Raw genomic sequence first — 19,684 nt, forward strand, 5'->3', positions numbered from 1 at the left:
CCCGCCCCGGGCGGGCGCGGCGGCCACGTCACCCCGGCCCCGCCCGCTCCGGCCCAGAGCCGGATCCCGGCCCGGGCCGCCCTTCCGCCCGGCGCGCTGGCCCATGCTGCCCCGCGCCCGGCCCGCTCCTCCTCCGGCTCCGAGCCGCCGCTGCCCGGTAAGCGCCGCGCCGCTTCCCCGGGGCCGCGCCACCCGGAGCCCCTTCCCCCGCCGGCCCCGCGGGGCTGTGACCTCCGGGCTCCCCGCGGCCCTCCCGCGGCAGCGGGGCAGCTCCGCGGCCCGCCGGCCCCCTCCCATCGCGGCTCCCCGGGGTCCGCCCGGCGCCGGAGCGGCTGCTGGCGCAGAACCACCCGCTGCTCCCGGCAGAAATGGCCCCCCGCAGCGCTAAAAGTGAGTCTGGAAGATGAGTGAGCCCCGATAAAACCGCTCTTTTTAACGGGATGTAAGTGGCTGGTACGTAGTGGCATTCTGGAAAGCTTTGCGTGATGACCTCGTTCACAATATACATCATCAAGAGATGGTCTGTCACTTGTGTGGCCTTCAGAAAGCCATCCACATACCTAGTGTTCATGTGCAGCCCGCACAAGCTGGTATGGGCTTCTTTGCTAATGCATATTTACTGAATAATTAGCAAAATGTACTTATTTGCTTTTTCCTCCCTTTTCTTACAGGTTGTAACTTTTGCAAGACTTGCGACATGCGGTAGGACAACCAGCATTCTGAAGAGCTCCGTCCTAAATCCAGCTGGATCTCTGAATGCTGGTGGATTTACTGGAGACTCTTCCCAAACCTTGCTGGGATCAGAACCTGTAAACTTTCCAAAAGCTTCATAATGGAGTTCTCAGTATGCAAAGGAGATTATATTAGATATTTCAAAAGATCCCTATTGCTAGTTTTAGTATGTGTCCTAGTTCTTGTGTGCACTGATCAGGACTACTATAGTTTACTTGGAGTGTCCAAAGAAGCAAGCAGTAGAGAAATACGGCAAGCTTTCAAAAAACTGGCATTAAAGTTGCACCCTGATAAAAATCAGGTACGTTACATCTTTAACAGGTCAAAGTTGTCGAATTAATGACTCTTAATGTTTTAACAAAAAGTGGGTTTAATTTATCCGAAGTGTTTCTTTGTTCTTGTGAAGCAACGTAACCACCTGATAATGCGGTTCGGCTCAGATTTTCTGCAGAGAGAATTTACAAAAAGGTATAGACTGGTCATACATGGTTGTGCTGCATTTGGGCTATATTAGTTTGCTGCAGTAAAACAAAGAGCCAAGGTCATTTAATTCTCGATTATATTTTTGTAAATTAAGGAAAATGTAAGCCTGTACCACATGACATTGTTGGTAAACTTACGAGTTTGTTTCTTTCCACTTGGTTTAGGGGATCTTACTGTTTCCCTAACACAAAGTCTGTGCTGTGCTGAGACATCAGTCTCCAAATATTGAATAGGCCAAGGCAGAAATTGTGGGACTGCCGAGGCAGAACGAGGGAGGGGGGTGAGGAGCTCTACCATAACTAGAGAGAGGACTTGGAACAGCTCAGTCTGTGCTACCACATTTTCTGAAGTACAAAGAAGTTGATTTTAAATTTGAACGTCATCAGTTTCTCCTCAAGACTTCCTGAAGTAGTCAGAAAGATTTCCAATGATTATTTTCTCAGCATTATATGTACAGTATGCTCTATTACTTACTAATTATAGTTTTCCTTAAATAGAACGATCCAAACGCACATGAAAATTTTTTGAAAATAAATAGAGCCTACGAAGTACTTAAAGATGAAGATCTCCGGAAGAAGTATGATAAATACGGAGAGAAAGGGCTTGAAGATCAGCAGCAAGGAGGGCGTTATGAAAGCTGGAACTATTATCGCTATGATTTCGGTAAGTTATTCTGTACGTCTGTGATTTGCTTAAAACAGTCAAGTAAACGCAATATTCAGATCTATATCAGATCTTTTTACACATTTCTGCCTGTTCTGCTGTACCTGTCACTTGCTCTCAGTTGACCCAGTCTTTTTATTTACTCTATTAATAGCTACCCCCCCCCAAAAAAAAAGTTACACTCTATTTACCTAGTCTTTTGTTTCTGCTGCTTACCTTTTTTATTGGTCATCTGACTTTTTTTTTTTTAAGTGCAAAGCTTTTTTTTCACTTTAATTCCAATGTCAATGTTTCATCAGTATCCTTTAATGTAGGAACACCCTGTTTGTTTAGATAAAGTATTCTCAAGTGGATTTTGAGAGGAGACTTTTGCACTGTCAAGCCTGTTTTACATGCAGTTATACAGTTAGAGATCAGTAAAGAGGTAGTAGAAAACAAAAAAATAATAACAGAATCATACTGGAAATTATATTGAGACAAGTTATTTAAGGTGTGTCTAAACAAATTTTAGGTATTTGCAGGGAAAGACTGGGATGAACTGTTCTCAGAGCTGCTGGAACAGGAGTCAGCTAAAATAGGGACCTGAGGAACATTGCTTTGATTGCTATGAAACAAAGAGCTGAAACAACCCTCCACCTTGGAAAAACAATTTTTCTGGTGTAGTTGGATTTAATATATCCCAATCTCTAAAACATTAATGTCTGTGCAAATGGAAATTGAGTAAACCAGAGGTGCTACTATCGCAGGAAAATATGGAAATCACCCTGAAACTTCTTCAGATAAGCAGATTTAAGAGATTTTATTTGCCTGAAGTTGCACTGCTTGATTGGGAAACAGCATCCTTGAATGTCTATTGAGCAGAGTGTCCATATTTTTATATTTAACATGTATATATAAAAATACAGATATCTCTATGTATGGCTGAATGTCTGTATTATGTTACATTACATATAAATGGATAGTAATCTAAAAAGTACCTTGTCACCTGTAGAAATTAATTCTCTTGTTATTTATTTGCATTTAATTTCTGTGTACTTCAGGTAAAATGGCATTTCACCACCTTAGGTACTGTAAAAGATCTGTAGCCATAGTAGTGTAATCTAATGCTGTCTAATAGTATTTTTGGTGTCTCTGCCTTTCCTGTGTCCTTGGAGCACAGACTGGCTTTAGTGCCGTTCTAGGTAGGGCTGGGTAGCTTTTAGAAAAGCTTCTTACCTTTATTCTGTCCGCTTCATTCCTCTGTGTTCACACATTCTGCTCATGGAAGAGGTTGTGGCTGAAACGCCTTTGTCATCTACATAGTTTAGATAACCAGAGGCTAAACAAATAGAGCTTTGTTGTAAAAACTCTCTTTGTCAGTTCACTATTTCAACCTAACTGTAGCGTCTTCTGGTTTCCGCCTTGTGATTAAATGGATAGTTTGTTCCTTCATTTTAAAAACGGCAAAAATAAAAAGCAATTGTTGTTTTTCTAATAGGTATTTACGATGATGATCCTGAGATTATAACATTGGATAGAGGGGAATTTGGTAAGTTTTAAATAAATAGCTTTGACAACATGGCAACCCAAAGTAACAATTTTCACACTCTGAGCAGTATATCTATAGGCTTCTCTACATATCTATACAAAAAACTCTCGGAAAATCATCCTCAGATGAGAAAACAAACAAAAAAAACCTCTTAACACTTCCTGGCAAACGGTAGTTGGCAAATAGATCAATATCAGTAAACCGTTTAGGTTAAGTTTGAAAGGTATTTTGTGAGATCTGTAAGAGGAAATGATTTGGATTAAAATTTGGGTTCTCCTAAGTTATCGTTACTATTTTTTTGGTCTCTTGTCTGAAAATACACTTGATCGAACTTTTATATTTCTATTAATTTTTTTTTTCTGTGAAACCCAGTTAATTGTGCCTTGCACGAGAGGTTCAAGACCAGAAGGTGATACTGGGTATTAAAAACACAGCTAAGAAAAACAACGCTTTGAGTGAGGATACAATCCAGTTTATTTCTTTTAAAATTATGGCTAGAATGTTCATATCTAAAAGAGACTAGAGGGAAAAAATGTGGGGTTTTGTGTGATTTTTTTTTCAGCTGCATTCTGAGTACAGTTTCCTTTGTATGGACAGGATCTACATGCTGAACCCGTTTTGTAAACTGTTCTGACAGCAGAACCTCGTGATCTCTCCACGAGAAATTGGTCTTGCTTTGGTGAATTGATTTGCAGAATCTACGCACTCCTTAGTATTCTTGTTTGTGAAGATATTTTAATATAGGCAAATATAACTTGGAAAATTCACTGTAAAAATTCTGACCAAAACCGGAGAGACTGAAAGCCGTGTCATTCAAGCTGATAACCTCTGTGTGTGTGTGTTTTGTTGCTGTTCCCTTTTATAAGCAAGAGTATTTAATTATGTTTCCCTTGACTTTCCTAGTAATTGCATTAACTTTTTAAATTGCATTTTCACCTGTTAGACAAGGATTCTACATAAAAAGATTGCCTGGTGGAACCCAGAAAATACATAAAGTGATGTAAGGAAATGGAAACATCTAGTGGGTAAAAATCTTTTAGAACTTGCATTTTGTTTTTGAGGTAACCAGATAACACTATCTCACATTTCAGCTAGGTTAATCTGTAGAGAGTACTTTTATTCTTAATTAATAGAACAGATGTGGAAAGTCCACGTGATGGTATCCTCTGAAATACGATTTTTGTGCGCTTGCCTACAACAGCGAGTGTGTGCAAGTGAGGTGCAATCTTTATCTCACCTCAATTACTGTTACTAACTGTGTCTGGTGTATAAATACTTAATTCAGCTTTGGGGAAAACAATATAGTAAAAAAGTACATCACAGATATGCATTAGTTCCTTACGGTTTTCTTTTCTCCATCTAGATGCTGCTGTTAACTCAGGAGAACTGTGGTTTGTGAATTTTTATTCTCCTCGATGCTCCCACTGCCATGACTTAGCACCTACGGTATGTATAGCAAGCAAATTACCTCTGAAAATTCGTCGTTTTTAACAGTATAAAACTTAATGAAGTGGATTTTGACACTGAAGCTCAAACCAAAGAAAACAATTCAAGATGCCAGTAATAAAAGGTACTGTTTTTTCATTATAACTTGATAGGAAAATATCCTTCTTTTTTTTTTTTTTTTCTTTCCCTTTTTTCTAGTGGAGAGAGTTTGCTAAGGAGATGGATGGAGTAATACGCATTGGAGCTGTCAACTGTGGAGATAATAGAATGCTCTGTCGAATTAAAGGGATTAACAGTTATCCCAGTCTGTACGTTTTCAAAACTGGAACGGTGAGTGATAAAACCACAAGTGTTTTCAGGAGGATTGAACTCTGGAACACTATTTCTTTAATACTTGTTCAATCATAGATCTTTACATAAAGATCTTCTAATATATTACTTCATTTAATAATTTATTTTTTCTCTTCCCTCACCTTGGTTAAATTAATTGGTGTACAGATTGCACTTGAATAACTGGGTACATTCTGACAATGATAAGAATTAAGAGGTTGAACGCAGAGATTGCGCGTGCACTAAATGGACTGACGCAAGCAATTTTTATTTAAATAGAAATGTGATCATTGGGAGTCGGTGTTTTTAAGGCTAAATTATCCTTGTGTTGCTGGACTTGGAAAGAAATCACATTACAAAATTAAAGTTAAATTCCAAACATTCCAATATGGGAGGGAGAGAACAGTTAGGGCTGAGGTTTTTGGGGATGGGGTCCTGCAGTTGCGTAAGTACTGTTATTAAAAAAAAAAAAAGGTAGATTTTGCATTGTTTTTTTTCTTGTTTTGAATTTTACAAACTTTATTCTTTGTCTTCTATAGCAACCAGTGAAATATTATGGAGACAGGTCAAAAGAGAGCTTGAAGAACTTTGCTATGCAGTATGTTACCAGCACAGTCACCGAGTTATGGGCAGGTAATGTTCACGTATTTTGCTTGAGCTGTTGATCTTGAAATTGCTTTTACAATAGAAAACATGGCAAGAACTATGCATACAACTGAATCTGTTAACTAAGTGTTGGTTTCGACTTTAAAAATAGTTTACTGTAATTTGCTAATATAAATAGAAAACCTTCTCGCTTCATAGTCACGTTTGACTAGTCACAGACTGATGCAAATTGTTTCACTCTTAGGAAACTTCGTTAATGCCATTGAAACTTCATTTGCTTCTGGCGTCGGTTGGCTGATCACGTTCTGTGCTGAGCGTGGGGGTAGGTGTATTACATACTTTTCATGTAAGGCAAACAGAAAAAAAGTACTTTCGCTGACAGTGGCATAATCCCTTTCGCTTCTAACAAAAAGTCGTAAAAGGCGATCACGGTATTTGGCCCATTGGTCGCTGAAGCTCTGTTTTAGAGGCAGTTTGACAAAAGGGACAATAACAGAAAGGTGGTGCTATTGGGTATGGTCCAGAGAAAGTTGCCGTGGTTCGCTGGGAGAGCTGAGTAAATGCGCTGCGCCTTGGACAAATAAAGATTTCTCAGTCTTCCGAAGAGACCTTTGCTCTGTGAATGAATAACCAGAGCTGCAGTCTTGGGTTTACATTTGTGAACGCCTTGATTTCCAGTTGCAGTCCTTTCGTTAAGTCTGCAGCTTTGGTCCGATGAAATAATCTGCATCAGAACGTAACTGTTCAAAGGCTGGATGGGTAATTAGAGCATATGGTGTATTTATTAGAGTGAGTTATTTGAATCACAGAAAATTGATCTTTCCGTTGAAATCTCATTCCAAGACAGTATGTAGATACCTCTTTAAAAAAAAAAAAATTAAAGGTCAACCTTAGTATAGCAAATAAATCATTAAATTTTTTTAAATGACAATTCTGTGTTGATGGAAGCAAGACAATGTTATTCATGTTATTTTTAACTTAGACAACCATCAGGTGCTGATAACCAGATGTTACAGCTTCAAGTCACTGAACACCAGAGGACTGGCCAGAAAACGTGGCTTTTGAAGCCGTTCCGTTGCAGGGAGGAAGGGGGTCATTCTAAACGAGTAGGTTTAGCGCATTAGTAATTAGAAGTTTTATGTTTGTAAATAAGTAATTTTTATTTTGCAGATTGCCTGAGTTACCAAACCCGCCTCAAGCTCGCCGGCATGTTGGTAAGCGGTGTGCACCTGTTACCGGCCAAGCAAAATAACACGCGTGAAAGCATAAAGTTCAGCCAAAACTCCCACCGAATTTAGTGGAACCATTAACTTTCAGAGCAGTGAAATATTTTGGCTTAGCAGCTATTGAAATAATAATTTATAATAATAATAATAAAAAATCAATAAATAAATAAAAATAAATACTAATGTTTTTCTAAAATATGAATATTAACTAGTGAATTACAATGTGGTCTCCTTCCATTTTCTAAATGTCGTATATAATTGCTTGTGTTGGGATTTTCGAAAACGTTTCTGAACCTGAAAGTAAAAAATACTCTTCTTGGGTTTTGTGTTTGCTTCTGTTGGTTTGTGGTTTTTTGGTCTGTTTTTATTACAGGAAGGTCTCGTTAATGTGGGCTGGATGGACTGTGGCACCCAGGGGGAGCTCTGTGATAATTTAGATATCTCGTCCAGCACGACAGCGTACTTCCCACCTGGAGCCACCATCAATAACAAAGAGAAAGGAGGTGTTTTGGTACGAGTTGTTATCTATATCTTTAAAAGGAGGAAATGAATTTTTTAACCTACCCGCTTTCAACCTTGTAATTTACCAACTCCCAGTTACTGATTCATATTATTCCTAAATATAAAAAAAAAAAATCACTGAAACTTAAATATCAGCACAGTGCAGTTAAGGAAGGCTGTAAAACTAGATTGGGAATCTTGTCAACTTGATCGTAAAATTTGGGTTGAAATTTGGATTTTAGACTTTTAGCGCCCATTTTCACAAAATATGATATCTTCAATGTTGTGGGAAACCAAGCTAAAAAGCAGTATTCTGAGAGTGACATTCGTGAAACGATATGTGAAAAAGAAATCGATCAAATAACGTATTATTAACTGTACTTTTCAGTTGATGGAAAGGAATAAATCAGAATAATTTCCCTGACACTTTGAGTACTAATCATCAACAATCAGGTTGATGTTTGCAATTCTGTACAATAAACACAGTTAATTTTTCTTCGTAGTTTCTTAACTCCTTGGATGCCAGAGAAATATATCAGGAAGTAATGCAGCACCTGCCAGACTTCGAAATTATCTCTGCAGCATCATTAGAGGTAATTTTTTAAAAATATGTTAAGATTTCTTTAAATAATGCATTTTTATATTTTTATCAGTACTTTTTACATTTTTCAAATCCTGTTGATACAAACTAGTATTTTATGTAACTGAAAACAACTATTTTTTTTCCCCGTAGCCAAAATTATTTAACATTGTTTGTCTACATTTATTTTTGTTGTTTAGCACAACAACAAAAGTAAGGGGGGGGCTTGTATTTACTAGGAAAATGGAAAACTACAAAAACTGCCATTGCAACTCACTCTGCAACTAACTTCCTAGTTATTTTTTAAATCAACTACGTTGCGGAGAATTTTGTTTTAAATGTATTTTGTCAGTAATGTAAGAAAGAAAAAAATACTTGTTAATCCATGATAAGTTATGTATGAACTGAAATTAGACGTCATAAAAGTTACTCATGTCTTGGAGGAAAAAAAGAGGAAAACTTTTCGCACTTGTAGTTGTGCTTGTCAGCTCGATCTACAACAGGGAACGCACATAGAAATTCAAAATTTAGAGGGCAGCGTGTAGCCAGCTTGTTTGCAGACTTTTCTCCTCTTTCCTGCTTATGATGCAATAAATTGAAGTTTAATGGAAGGACGACATGAAATAATTTCTTGAGTAGAGGAGGTCACTCAGAGATCAGATGAATAATTGGGAATTTGCCTTTATTAAACATATAAGCAATTTACACGGTGGTGTAAGTTTGGAATAATATTTTTTTTTCTCCGTGTTTTTGTTGTTTGGTTTGTTTTTTTTCCCTTGGTATCAAGGACCGTCTGGCTCATCACCGCTGGCTGCTTTTCTTTCAGTTTGGGGAGAGTGATAAATCAGGTGTACAGGAATTTAAGAAACTTAAATTTTTACTTAAAGATGAACACATTCAGGTAAGACGGCTCACTCATCTAGTGTTAAACACCATTTGCATTCAGACAACAAGTCGGTATCTTTTTCATTATTATTAACTGTTACAACCACCTGCCACCTCTGGTACTGAAAGACGTAGATTATCGTGTGGTAGATCCGTAGTAAAGTTTTTAATGTAAAGCAAGCAGTGAAGTTTCCCGTACAGTTTCAATAATTTAAAAGTAGTTAGGAAAGATGATCTTGTAAGTCTGCTCTCTCATGGGAAATGTTGCTGCAGATCCCATTCAGTTAACAATTAAAAGTTAACACTTCATCATCAAATTGATGTATGTGAAACTGTATTTTAATTACTCGGAAAACCCTATAATTGAGAATTTTCTTAACAAAAAGAAACCAAATTCAAAGTTTGTACTAAAGACATATGGATTGTGTTATTTATAAGGTGTGTACTTTTTAAAAAATTGTTGCATTGACTAGAAGAATTTTAACATCACATTTATTTTAGGTTTGCTTCCTTGCTATTTTATTTGGAGCAGGGGTGGAAAAAAAGAGGATTCTTAAAAGGTTTTGTTCTTCATTTTGGTCTTTAAGTTAAAAATTAGCAAACAACCTAATACAGCTTTGGTAGTAGTTTTCCTCAAACATCACAAGATTGGTTTAAGCCTCCGTTTATAAAAAAGCGACTACTTTTCTGTATTTTAACCGTTTTTAGTGACTCTTACTGCCTTTCAGGACATGTTAATCTGTACAAATTAGGATGCCTCCACTAAAATGTCACTGTCTGTTAATCAGGTGGGCAGGTTTGACTGCCTTTCCTCACCAACCATCTGCAACAAACTGTACGTCTATCAGCCTTGTTTAGCCGTCTTCAAAGGAAAAGGAACTGGAGATTATGAAATTCATCACGGTAAGGGAAACTTTGGCAAGTTTACATCACTAAAGCTGTGTCAGAAGGAAGTTGAGTTAGACCTAAAAAGCTGCGATTTATCAATATCAGTTATTTTGCTTGAAGTCTTTCCTGTGTCAATACCTTTGCCAAGGCAGGTGTATCTAGAGTAGTAATTTTTTAATTCCAACAAACACTAGTAAGGTGGTAAAACAGCCAGTAGCCTGGTCACCAAAAAAAAAATCATTTTGTCTGACAAAACCATGTTTTGTCTTGGATAAAATATTTATTTGGCTAATACTAGGTAAATATCCAGTTTAATGTCAGCTGTGAGGTAGAGTGTGTCGTACCTGCGGATGTTTGGACAGTTTAACATCGTCTTCCTGAGAAAAAGCGAACAGTGCCCGTTCAGTGTATTTAAGCCAGGGCCATGTTTAAAGCTCCGTCAAGGGAACTGAAGGACTCCTGTTGCTGTCAGTGAGTTTTTAAATCACACCTTTCATAGGGAAAAATAAAGTTTCCTCTCTAAATTGTTCTTTGAAGGAAAGAAGATCTTATACGACATTGTTGCGTTTGCCAAAGAAAGTGTCAACTCTCACGTTATCACACTGGGACCTCAGAATTTTCCTGACAAAGAGAAGGAACCGTGGCTTGTGGATTTCTTTGCACCGGTAAATACTTAATATCTATATTTCCCGTCTTCTAAAATCTGTTATGAAACTACGTAACAAAGTACTAGCAGTATCTTGAAAGTGCCCTTGGGTGTCATGAGATGATTGCGGGGAAAGCAACCGCGCAGTCGCGCCGACTTGTGTCTTGTTTTCTAGTGGTGTCCTCCTTGTCGAGCCTTGTTACCAGAGCTGAGAAAAGCATCAAAACATCTCTATGGGCAGCTTAAATTTGGAACACTAGACTGTACTGTCCACGAAGGGCTTTGCAACGTGGTAAGATGCAGGAGCTAAAAAAAAAAAAAGTTATATATTTTATATATATATATATATATATAAAAATCCTTTCAAAGAATACTGTTTTCTTCTAGTTGGGGATGGGGGCAGACAATGCTTGTTGTTTAATATTGCTTTCTTAAAGGGTAGCGAACCAAACAGGACACTTGTATCATCATATTTTTCAAAGGAGCAAGCTTTGTAACCACTACTATATTAATGCAAAAAAACATGTCACGTTTTGCTCTGATTTCATAGTCTTACTGGAAGACTCTGGAAGTGTCAGAATTCAATAATTCCTGGCATTTTTTTAAAAGGAAAGAAAAAAAACATTAAACCCAGAAAGTATTTTCTAGTGTATATATAAATACATACATGCATTCTTTTTGTTCTTCACATAGGATAAAAACAGTAAAACATTTAAAAATACAAGTTTTGTGTTGATACAACACTTTTGGAAGATGTCTGCAAAACCACTTCTAGTTCAGTTTACCCGACTTTGCTTCTTGCTTTGTAGTGCTTAAGAAGTGCAGGATCAATTTCAAAGTAAAAGAAAAGTTGACTACTTACCAGTTTACACTTTTTTAAAGATATAGTAGTGGAATGAAAAATATTTTTAAAAAATTCTTGCCCGATTTTCCATGTTTAAATTTGCTTAACTTTTTTTGTTTCAATGAATTTAGCATGGTAGAAATTATTGATGTTACTTTTCCTGAATTCCAGAAAATACTGCATTTTGACAGCTTTCCTGCAACTGCACGTTTTATCGTTCACAAGAGCAATAAGCAAAAAAGAACAGTTTTTTGAAAGTTTTATTTAGATGCGTTTACACCCTGAAGAATTCAAATCACAGAAGTATCTATTCAACAGTGAACAATACAGTTTTTCATACACTACAAGCATTTTCACCTGAACACTGGGAATAGCTTTAAAGTTAATGCTTAGAAGGCCCATCGATTAATTCCTGTATTTGCAGAGCATGGCAAACGAACTACTGCCCGGTTTTTAAATTGAGAAATTAAACGATGCCATCTCTGAATACAATTGGTGTCTTTTCTGTACTGATTTGTGATGGTTTCAAACTCCCACCTGCATGTGAGGCCGAGCAGTTGTACTGTGCAAAAGGGCAGTAAAAAGACACTACAAGAAACCTAATAATTCCTTGCAATTTCTTACTGTCTGTTTTGTTAGCATAACATTCGAGCTTATCCAACCACAGTTGTGTTCAATCAGTCCGATGTTCATGAATATGAAGGACATCACTCCGCGGAGCAGATCTTGGAGTTTATAGAGGTACGTCAATTAGAATCCTTGTTGCAGTCGCACTCTGTACGCAGCTCATCCATCTTAGGTGGAAGAGTCTAAGTTTGGCGGCGTTTGGTTTTGGTTTTTTTAATTGATTAGACTAGTAAGATAAAGAGTGAAAAAACCTTGGGCAGGAAAAGTGATCCAGCAACTGTCAGTGAGGGACTTGACACTCAGTGGATTCATTTCCCTACTGTCAAGTAATTTGAGATCATTAGCAAATAACTTAAGATGTCTTCCAGTCCGCAAAGTAATAGTAAGGATTTCTATCTCATAGAGAGGAGAAAGGAATTAAAAGTCTGAAGTGCTGTAATATTAAGGTGCAAATGCCTCAGGTACACGCCTGGACGCAGGAGGACGTGCCCAATGTTGTCAGTGAGCATTCTCAGAACTCTCAGTCTGTTTGTACGTGATGGCACCAGACAAGGAATAACTTACTGCAAAGTATATGTCTATAAACTGTCTTTAGGATCTCAGAAATCCCTCGGTGGTGTCCCTAACACCAGAGACTTTTGTTGAATTAGTTCAGAGAAGAAAACGAGAGGAAATCTGGATGGTTGACTTCTACGCGCCGTGGTGTGGACCTTGTCAGGCTTTAATGCCAGAATGGAAAAAAATGGCCAGGGTAAGTGACATTCAACCGGTTTTTCTGCTGTTGTGTCCTGTTCTGTGGAATTATTGAGATGGTACAACTGCTGTCATAGGGGTCTGTCAGCTGAGAAAGTCTAGTGATTAATATTGCAGGCAAAACAGGGAATTTGTACCTGACAGGTTTATATTGTTTCACATACAAAGGGTTTTTCTGAGGTTCAGTACATTGATACTGTAATCTGTTTTTTTCCTGTTGATAACAATTGTGTTTACTGAGATCTAAGAAACTTCAGAGTAACTAACTCGCCTTGATGTTTAGTGCTTCACTTTAAAACAAAATATGAAAAAAAAATTTATCTATAAATTAGATAAGAATTGGTCGAGGTAATTTACCATTTTATTCTCAGTATTCTTTTATGATCATTAGTTATCTTTAGCACTTAGACCTTGGTGAAACCTCTGAATTGAATTTAAGATTAAAGGAGTTTAATCTTTTCCATCTTAATTATTTCCTATATTAGGAATTTTTTTTTTTTTTTTTTTTTGAGATCTTACTTTCTTCACTGAAAGTAAATAAATGTTCGGTACCACCCACTTTAAGGCTGATTATCCATTAGCTGAATTACACATGCTGAAGTGTGGAATTTGTTTTGCAAGGTCATTCCAGTGCTCTCTCCTTTGCAAAGGCAATATTACCGTACTGACAACCACCTGGGTTTTTCTGGACGTGTTTACAGGAATTTGAACTACAAACTTATACTAAAGCTTATCCTAAAATATATGTACACAATGGGAATGTACCTGGGTGGCTCCCTTTAGATACCAGTAACCCACTTACCAGAAGAATAAAGCCTTGTGGTAATCTTGGTTTGGTTTGTTGGGTTTTTTTCCCCCAACTAAGTGTTAAAGACTTAAATTGTGAAGTATTACTGAAATTGTAGCAGTACTGATTATCGTATTTGATTGTGGGTTTTCTTTTTTTTCAGATGTTAACTGGGTTAATCAGCGTAGGCAGTGTGGATTGTCAGAAATATTATTCTTTCTGTCACCAAGAAAGTGTTCGGGGATATCCTGAAATAAGACTCTTTCCTCAAAAATCAAGCACAGCTCATCAATATTAGTAAGTAATTGAATTCAGTTTGGGAAATGTTTAGATGATGTGGACCATGATGATAGTATTTTCAACAAGAAAAAATTACACTTTAAAGAGAAACTTTAAGTTGTTGAATATAACACCTGCCAAATTCCTAATCATGAGCCAACTATTTCCTGTAAAAGGAAAAAGAGTTTGTCTCTTAAAATAAAGATGACCAAAAACTATCAATTCAGATTTTGACCAGGTAACTCTATTGAAAAATACTTCATTATAAAGTTGTAAATTAGTGGATGTGAATCTTGGATTAATCTTTTTTTCTAAGCTGTCACCGGAATTTCAGAACTAAGCAATGCCCTGAAAGTCCAAATAAGAAATCCTTGTCCAGGTAGCCAGTTCGCCTGGCTCTTCTACCGTCAAATCAAGGAAATGTAGATAATTAACAATTGGTTTATTATAATGAATGAACATCAATTAGAAAATATATTAAGATATTTCAGTTTAATTCTTGTGTTTCTTAGAGGATGCAGTTCTATCTGGAGTTATTACCTTCATTCAAAATAGTTCTACTATCAAAGCTTATGTGCTCCAAACCAAGTTTCTTACTGTCTTGACATGGAATTTTCTTCCCTTTCTTCTCTTCATCTTCTAGTCCTTAGTTCTCTATCTTTGAATTGTATTAATGAGACTTATTTATTCAGATTGGAAAGCAAGGTAGAAATATATCCTACAACATACACATTTAAGTTCATTATTTCATCATCTCCACTCTAGATCTAGAGTGATTTTTTTCAAATGTAATTCAAACTACTGTAGAGCTGGACTTTTATTTTCTTTTTCATCTTTTTATAGTAGCTACAACGGATGGCACAGAGATTCCTATTCACTGAGAGGCTGGGCACTGGGGTGAGCTACTGCATTAGACTTTGTTCAAAAGACACATCGTTTGCTTGCTAGGAGAAATTCATATTTAAATGCTATGTAAATCAAGAATGAGAAACAGCTGTATGTATTGCTTAATTTAAAATGTTAAACTTCCTACGTCTTTTAACTCAAGCTTTTAAAATGTGGAGAAATAGCACACTCCTTATTGTCCCTCCGCTTTCTGAAGACCATACTATTATTTTGTCTACTACTTTTAAAAAGTGATTCTCTTATAGTACAAAGGGTAAAGCAGGGATTTCCAGACTACTAATATTCTTAATTTCAGAAATTCTTCTTGTGCTTAAAAAGAATTTGGATGTGCTTAAAGTTCGGAATGGATTATGACTTATTCTTCCTTTCCACAGCTATTTACCCCAAGTGTCTGTAGACCTGACTCCTCAGAGTTTCACAGAAAAGGTTCTGAATGGCAAAGATCACTGGGTCATTGATTTTTATGCTCCTTGGTGTGGACCTTGCCAAAATTTCGCTCCTGAATTTGAGATCCTTGCGAGGGTAGGTTTTTAACTGTATTAGCGGATTGTTGTACTCGTAATGGTCAAAATAGAATTCATCATCACTTTATTTCTTACCAATCATCTGGAAATAGCATACCCCAACTGATGCTCCTTCTCACTGAAAGTCTTTTCTTTGCAGACGGTTAAAGGCAAAGTAAAAGCTGGCAAAGTCGACTGTCAGATGTACGCTCTGACCTGTCAGACCGCCGATATCAGGGCCTATCCCACTGTTAAGTTTTACCCCTACCACGGAACAAAGGTAAAGTGTCTCCTTTGTGTACGCTGGCGAGTGGGGACGGGTAGTAAATGTATTTCATTTCATATTAAGATTTAAGAGACCGTTTTTGTAACATATTAAAGTGCATTGTTTAGATATTCAGGAGATACAATAAATAATCAATGTCAGTAATATGTGAAATACCGAGACAACGATACAGTAATAATGTTATTGAAAAATGAACTGTAAATCAATAGAACAGTAACTAAAATGTGGACTCAGCCAGAACCAAGGTTTAATTTTGCAGGGATCTCACGTGACAAAATGTTTTTCAACCTTTAGCGATTGTACCACCAGCCACCCAAATCAGGCAAAGTCTCTCTCTAAATGAAATGTGGACAACTTCATTTTGGCTAAGGAGAAATATTCTTTCAATGTAATCACAGCATTTCATTATAATTTTGACCTAAGTAATCTATTTTAAGATAGAAAATAGTTTAAAAATATTTAGTTGTGTTCTGTTTCAAACCATTTCAATTATCAATGTGACTCTGTTGAGATCACCATTTCCTGCTAACATATTAATAATAATAAATTAAGAAGTTGAAAAGTATCCAAATAGTTCTAGGTAATTGCCATTATTCTTGTAAAACCATGAAATTTCAAGAATATTGTAGCCATCTTTTTAAATGTATAATGCTGAAGAGAAAGCGTTTGATGAATTCCGATAGTTTTAATTATACTTTTTTTAACTGACTCTCTTATGGGAAGTTCTAGAAACCCTTCCTTCAATGGGACTTGTCAGTAGTAAAGAGGCTTTTCAGCTCTCAAAAGCAGTGACCCCCACCAACAGATTTTGTGGACACAGATGCTGAAGGGGCAGACTTTGCAGTGGCTGGCTGGGTTAAACACCTGAATAAATGTGAGAAAATTATAATGATTACAGGCTTCTTTAAGGACCAAGACAAAATTTGTTTAGTTTTGAAAGCTAGCAGCTAAGAGTGGTTCTTACTATAAAGACAATTAGTATTGTTTAAATGGAGACAAAAATATATCGATGACTTAGAACACAACTTACCAGAGCTATTTTCTTCCTCCTTGCATTCAATGTAGAGCATAGGTAATATGTGACACAATTTTTTTTTTTTTTTTTAAGAAAAATGTTCTTGGTGAATATATAGACAGCAGAGATGCCAAAGGTATTGCTGACCTTCTGAATGAAAAATTAGAAGCAATCCAAAATAAAGGAAAAAGAAAAAAATCTAGAAATAAGGTAAGAATACTTATTGGGGAGGCTTTTGCAGAAGACTCATTTTTGTAAAGAATAGCCTTTACAACGAGAAAATAGTAACATTGTTTTAAAAATATTAAATCCCGAATCTTCAAACAGTACCAGGTACATTTTACTTCTAGACTTGTTTTCTTTACTATTATTTATTGAAGCCCAGTTCTCCATGTCCACAGATGTAACAGACAATACTGCCATTGCAACACCAGTTATGGCAAGACATACAGAATCTATAGGTATCTGTGTTAAAGACAGGTGCGTGAGATGCGCCACATCCTTCAGTGTAATCCTTAGACCAAACTTAGCAAGCAGGACCCAAATTACTGAGGCCAATGAGTGTAAGATTGGAATTGACATTTTAACTCAGAAAGAAGATATTTATATAGAGCTGTTAAGAAATATTCTGAATTCTATTTAAGAAACGTTTGTCCAGTCGAAAAATTAATGCCGCAGATAAATTTAAAATCACAGAGAAGGAAAAAAAACCAAACCCCAAAACCTTGATTTGTATTTGTACTTACAGAATAACTTAATTGTTTATTTTCTTGTCACTAGGATGAACTCTAAGTGGTACTGGAAGTAAATACAATTCCAAATATTCTGAAGCTGTGAATACAGAAGACACCATGAGGAAAATAAAAGGCTGATTACAGGACAGGACGAGATGAAAACGAGTTTTTGTTCACGGGCATAGGTGACTGTTCGAATTCTGTTTAAACTGTGGGGAGATGAAAGTGTTTTGGTTTTGGCATTCAATGTTTCTGCAAATGGATTCTGCACATCCCTCTTCTGATACAGCAACTACCTTCTTCTAGTCAAATGGTGGAGCTGACCAAAAATGTGGACTGCGTCACTTTTGCCTACCCATTTACTAGTTCTTTCTATTTTTCTGTCTCTTTTCAAACACTTTTGGAATGTGGCACTCAGCCCGTGGCTGAATATGCACTCAAACCACTCTGCAATGCAGAAACATGACGAGGGATTGTCTGTTGGAAAGACAAACAGTTTACCTGGTGATTATTCTGCTTTGGGGTTACATTATTGTCTAGTCCATTGCTAAGAAATAAAATCCAGAACTGGTAGCAGGTGTCTTGAATCACAGCGCTTCTGCCCTTGCAGGGATTACTGTATCGTGGCACTGGTGAGAGCGCCTGGATGGATGAACTTTGAAGAGCTTCTTTGGTTGCTTTGTGCTTTTTTTTCTATTTTATTTTTTTAAATAATCAGAAAAAAAAAAATCAAGGACTTCAAACTCAGCATTTCGTTGACTTTCAAAATCTAAGTTATGCCATAGAAGCATCTGCTTAAGACAGTAGGTCATAACTTCATTATTGTCTATTAAATACGAATGTATTCTGTGGACATATTTAACCTCTTTTGGTATTACCATTTTTCCTTTCTCTGCAGACCTGTTTTGGGGGTTTTGTTTTTTATATAATCTTTAAGGCAAGCAGGATAGCAAGTGCCTTTTTTAATTTAATAATGAACACTGTACATTACAATGTCTCCTCATACATCTTAATAAATTCCTACTCTTTAGTATTTTTTATAGCTTCTCAATAGACAAGAAAAGTTACAGAAAACAACAAAACGTACTGCGTTTAGGAGTGCAACATTGAAATGTTTCATGTTTTTAATAAAATGCTGCTGAGAACTTGTCAGATGGACTTTTCTCCCTGCTCTCCCTGTATTTAGATTTGGCATGACTAGTATTATAAATTTGTAAATAGTTTGTTATCTACAAGTAACTTATTTTATAAAGAAGGTAGCAAGAAATAAAAGGAAGAGATTCAACTAACTGAGACATTCAAATGCTTCTTCCCTCTATTGCTTTGCAGTTTTGGAGTATATTAATCTGAGAAAGAAGAGAATGTATTGTGGCTGGTTTTTAATAAAGTAGATCTTACCTCATCCAAGTCAAACTTCAAACTCAATCACAGTCAAAAAGGCAAATTTTGGTATTTTGTGGCTTTAATACAAACTCTGTTCTGGTGAGGTTTTCATTTATGTTTAAGTTCCTCCTACCTTCTTCTGGGGAATGAGGTCCTGCTGACATACTCGAAGATCCTACTCTTAAAAAATCTAATAAGAAAAATAACCTAGTATAGGCATTTATACAGTTTCTTCTTTATTCCTGTTAATGTGCAGTTTCTCTACTATTTCTGCTAAGAGGAACAGACTAGGAGGACAAAAAAAGTGCTTCCCAGTACTCTCCTCCATAAGGTGACAGCAACACAAGAACTTTCTGGCTTTACTCACACTTCAGCTTTTTGTAAAAAATTACTATATCCTTTCCTTTGGGTTTAGTGGTTTGAAGCATACAGATAACTATTATGAAAAGACAACACTACTGTCCTCATTGAAATACCTTCTCCACTGACTTACTTTGTCTGGGTTCCTGGTTTTGAAACTCATTTAGGCTGTGGGGAAAAGGATTTAGTTTAAGTAGCAATAAAATTCATTTTTAAGATTTAATTCTCTATCATGATACTCTCTTTGCATCCAACTTTTTAAATTTCTAAGCTAGAAACCAAACAGAGGTATGGATGTGTATAGGCAAAGAGCTGTAGATGATTTAGGTTTCTAAGAAGTTTTTCCAAGGTGGTTTTGGGTTTTTTTTCCCCCCCATCTCTCCTTTCTGACAGTTTTCAATAAGCAGCTTAGGGGAAATGCATTAAGAAAAACCTTACCTTTATTCCTAACCGTACAAAGAAATACATAGTTGTATTTCCAACCTGTAAGGACAAATTCACGTAATTACATTATTCAGTTTTTACTAATCAAGGGTTTAACCCTCAAGACACTTCCGGAGCAGCACTGGTTTTAAATAGGAACATCTGGAGGTAGCCAAGTCCCTCAGTTTTCTCCTGTAGAATCATGGACACATCAGCATTGCCTCATTCTTCAGAATTACCACCCCCAAGCCACAAAACCCAATCACAAAG

The 19,684-nt window shown here is 36.7% G+C and overlaps 1 protein-coding gene across 4 annotated transcripts; it reads left to right on the forward strand.

Annotated features, from left to right (window-relative positions):
* The first annotated feature begins 73 nt into the window (after positions 1–73).
* Positions 74–18,642, forward strand: DNAJC10 (DnaJ heat shock protein family (Hsp40) member C10). Of its 4 annotated transcripts, none has more exons than XM_065637611.1 (23): positions 74–157; positions 672–1,033; positions 1,713–1,878; positions 3,356–3,406; positions 4,770–4,852; positions 5,051–5,182; positions 5,722–5,815; positions 6,033–6,110; positions 6,959–7,002; positions 7,388–7,525; positions 8,019–8,108; positions 8,883–8,996; positions 9,769–9,883; positions 10,406–10,533; positions 10,690–10,806; positions 11,998–12,099; positions 12,581–12,736; positions 13,689–13,822; positions 14,648–14,701; positions 15,085–15,232; positions 15,374–15,493; positions 16,608–16,724; positions 17,295–18,642. In XM_065637611.1, the coding sequence occupies exons 2-23, from the start codon at positions 833–835 to the stop codon at positions 17,304–17,306; spliced, it is 2,394 nt and encodes a 797-aa protein (XP_065493683.1). In that variant the 5' UTR covers positions 74–157; positions 672–832; the 3' UTR covers positions 17,307–18,642. The 4 variants fall into 4 exon arrangements, with proteins under 4 accessions (XP_065493683.1, XP_065493684.1, XP_065493682.1 ...); XM_065637612.1 differs by lacking the exon at positions 74–157 and adding an exon at positions 301–390; XM_065637610.1 differs by lacking the exon at positions 74–157 and adding an exon at positions 308–453.
* The last annotated feature ends 1,042 nt before the right edge of the window (positions 18,643–19,684 follow it).

This window comes from Caloenas nicobarica, chromosome 6 (assembly GCF_036013445.1).
Source record: "Caloenas nicobarica isolate bCalNic1 chromosome 6, bCalNic1.hap1, whole genome shotgun sequence".
Lineage (NCBI taxonomy): Eukaryota > Metazoa > Chordata > Aves > Columbiformes > Columbidae > Caloenas > Caloenas nicobarica.

Coding starts and splice junctions, on each gene's coding strand:
- DNAJC10 (XM_065637611.1), top strand. CDS start 833: ATGGAGTTCTCAGTATGCAAAGGAGATTATATTAGATATTTCAAAAGA. Junction 6,111..6,958: donor GTTCTGTGCTGAGCGTGGGG/GTAGGTGTATTA, acceptor TTTATTTTGCAG/ATTGCCTGAGTTACCAAACC. Junction 8,997..9,768: donor TTAAAGATGAACACATTCAG/GTAAGACGGCTC, acceptor TCTGTTAATCAG/GTGGGCAGGTTTGACTGCCT.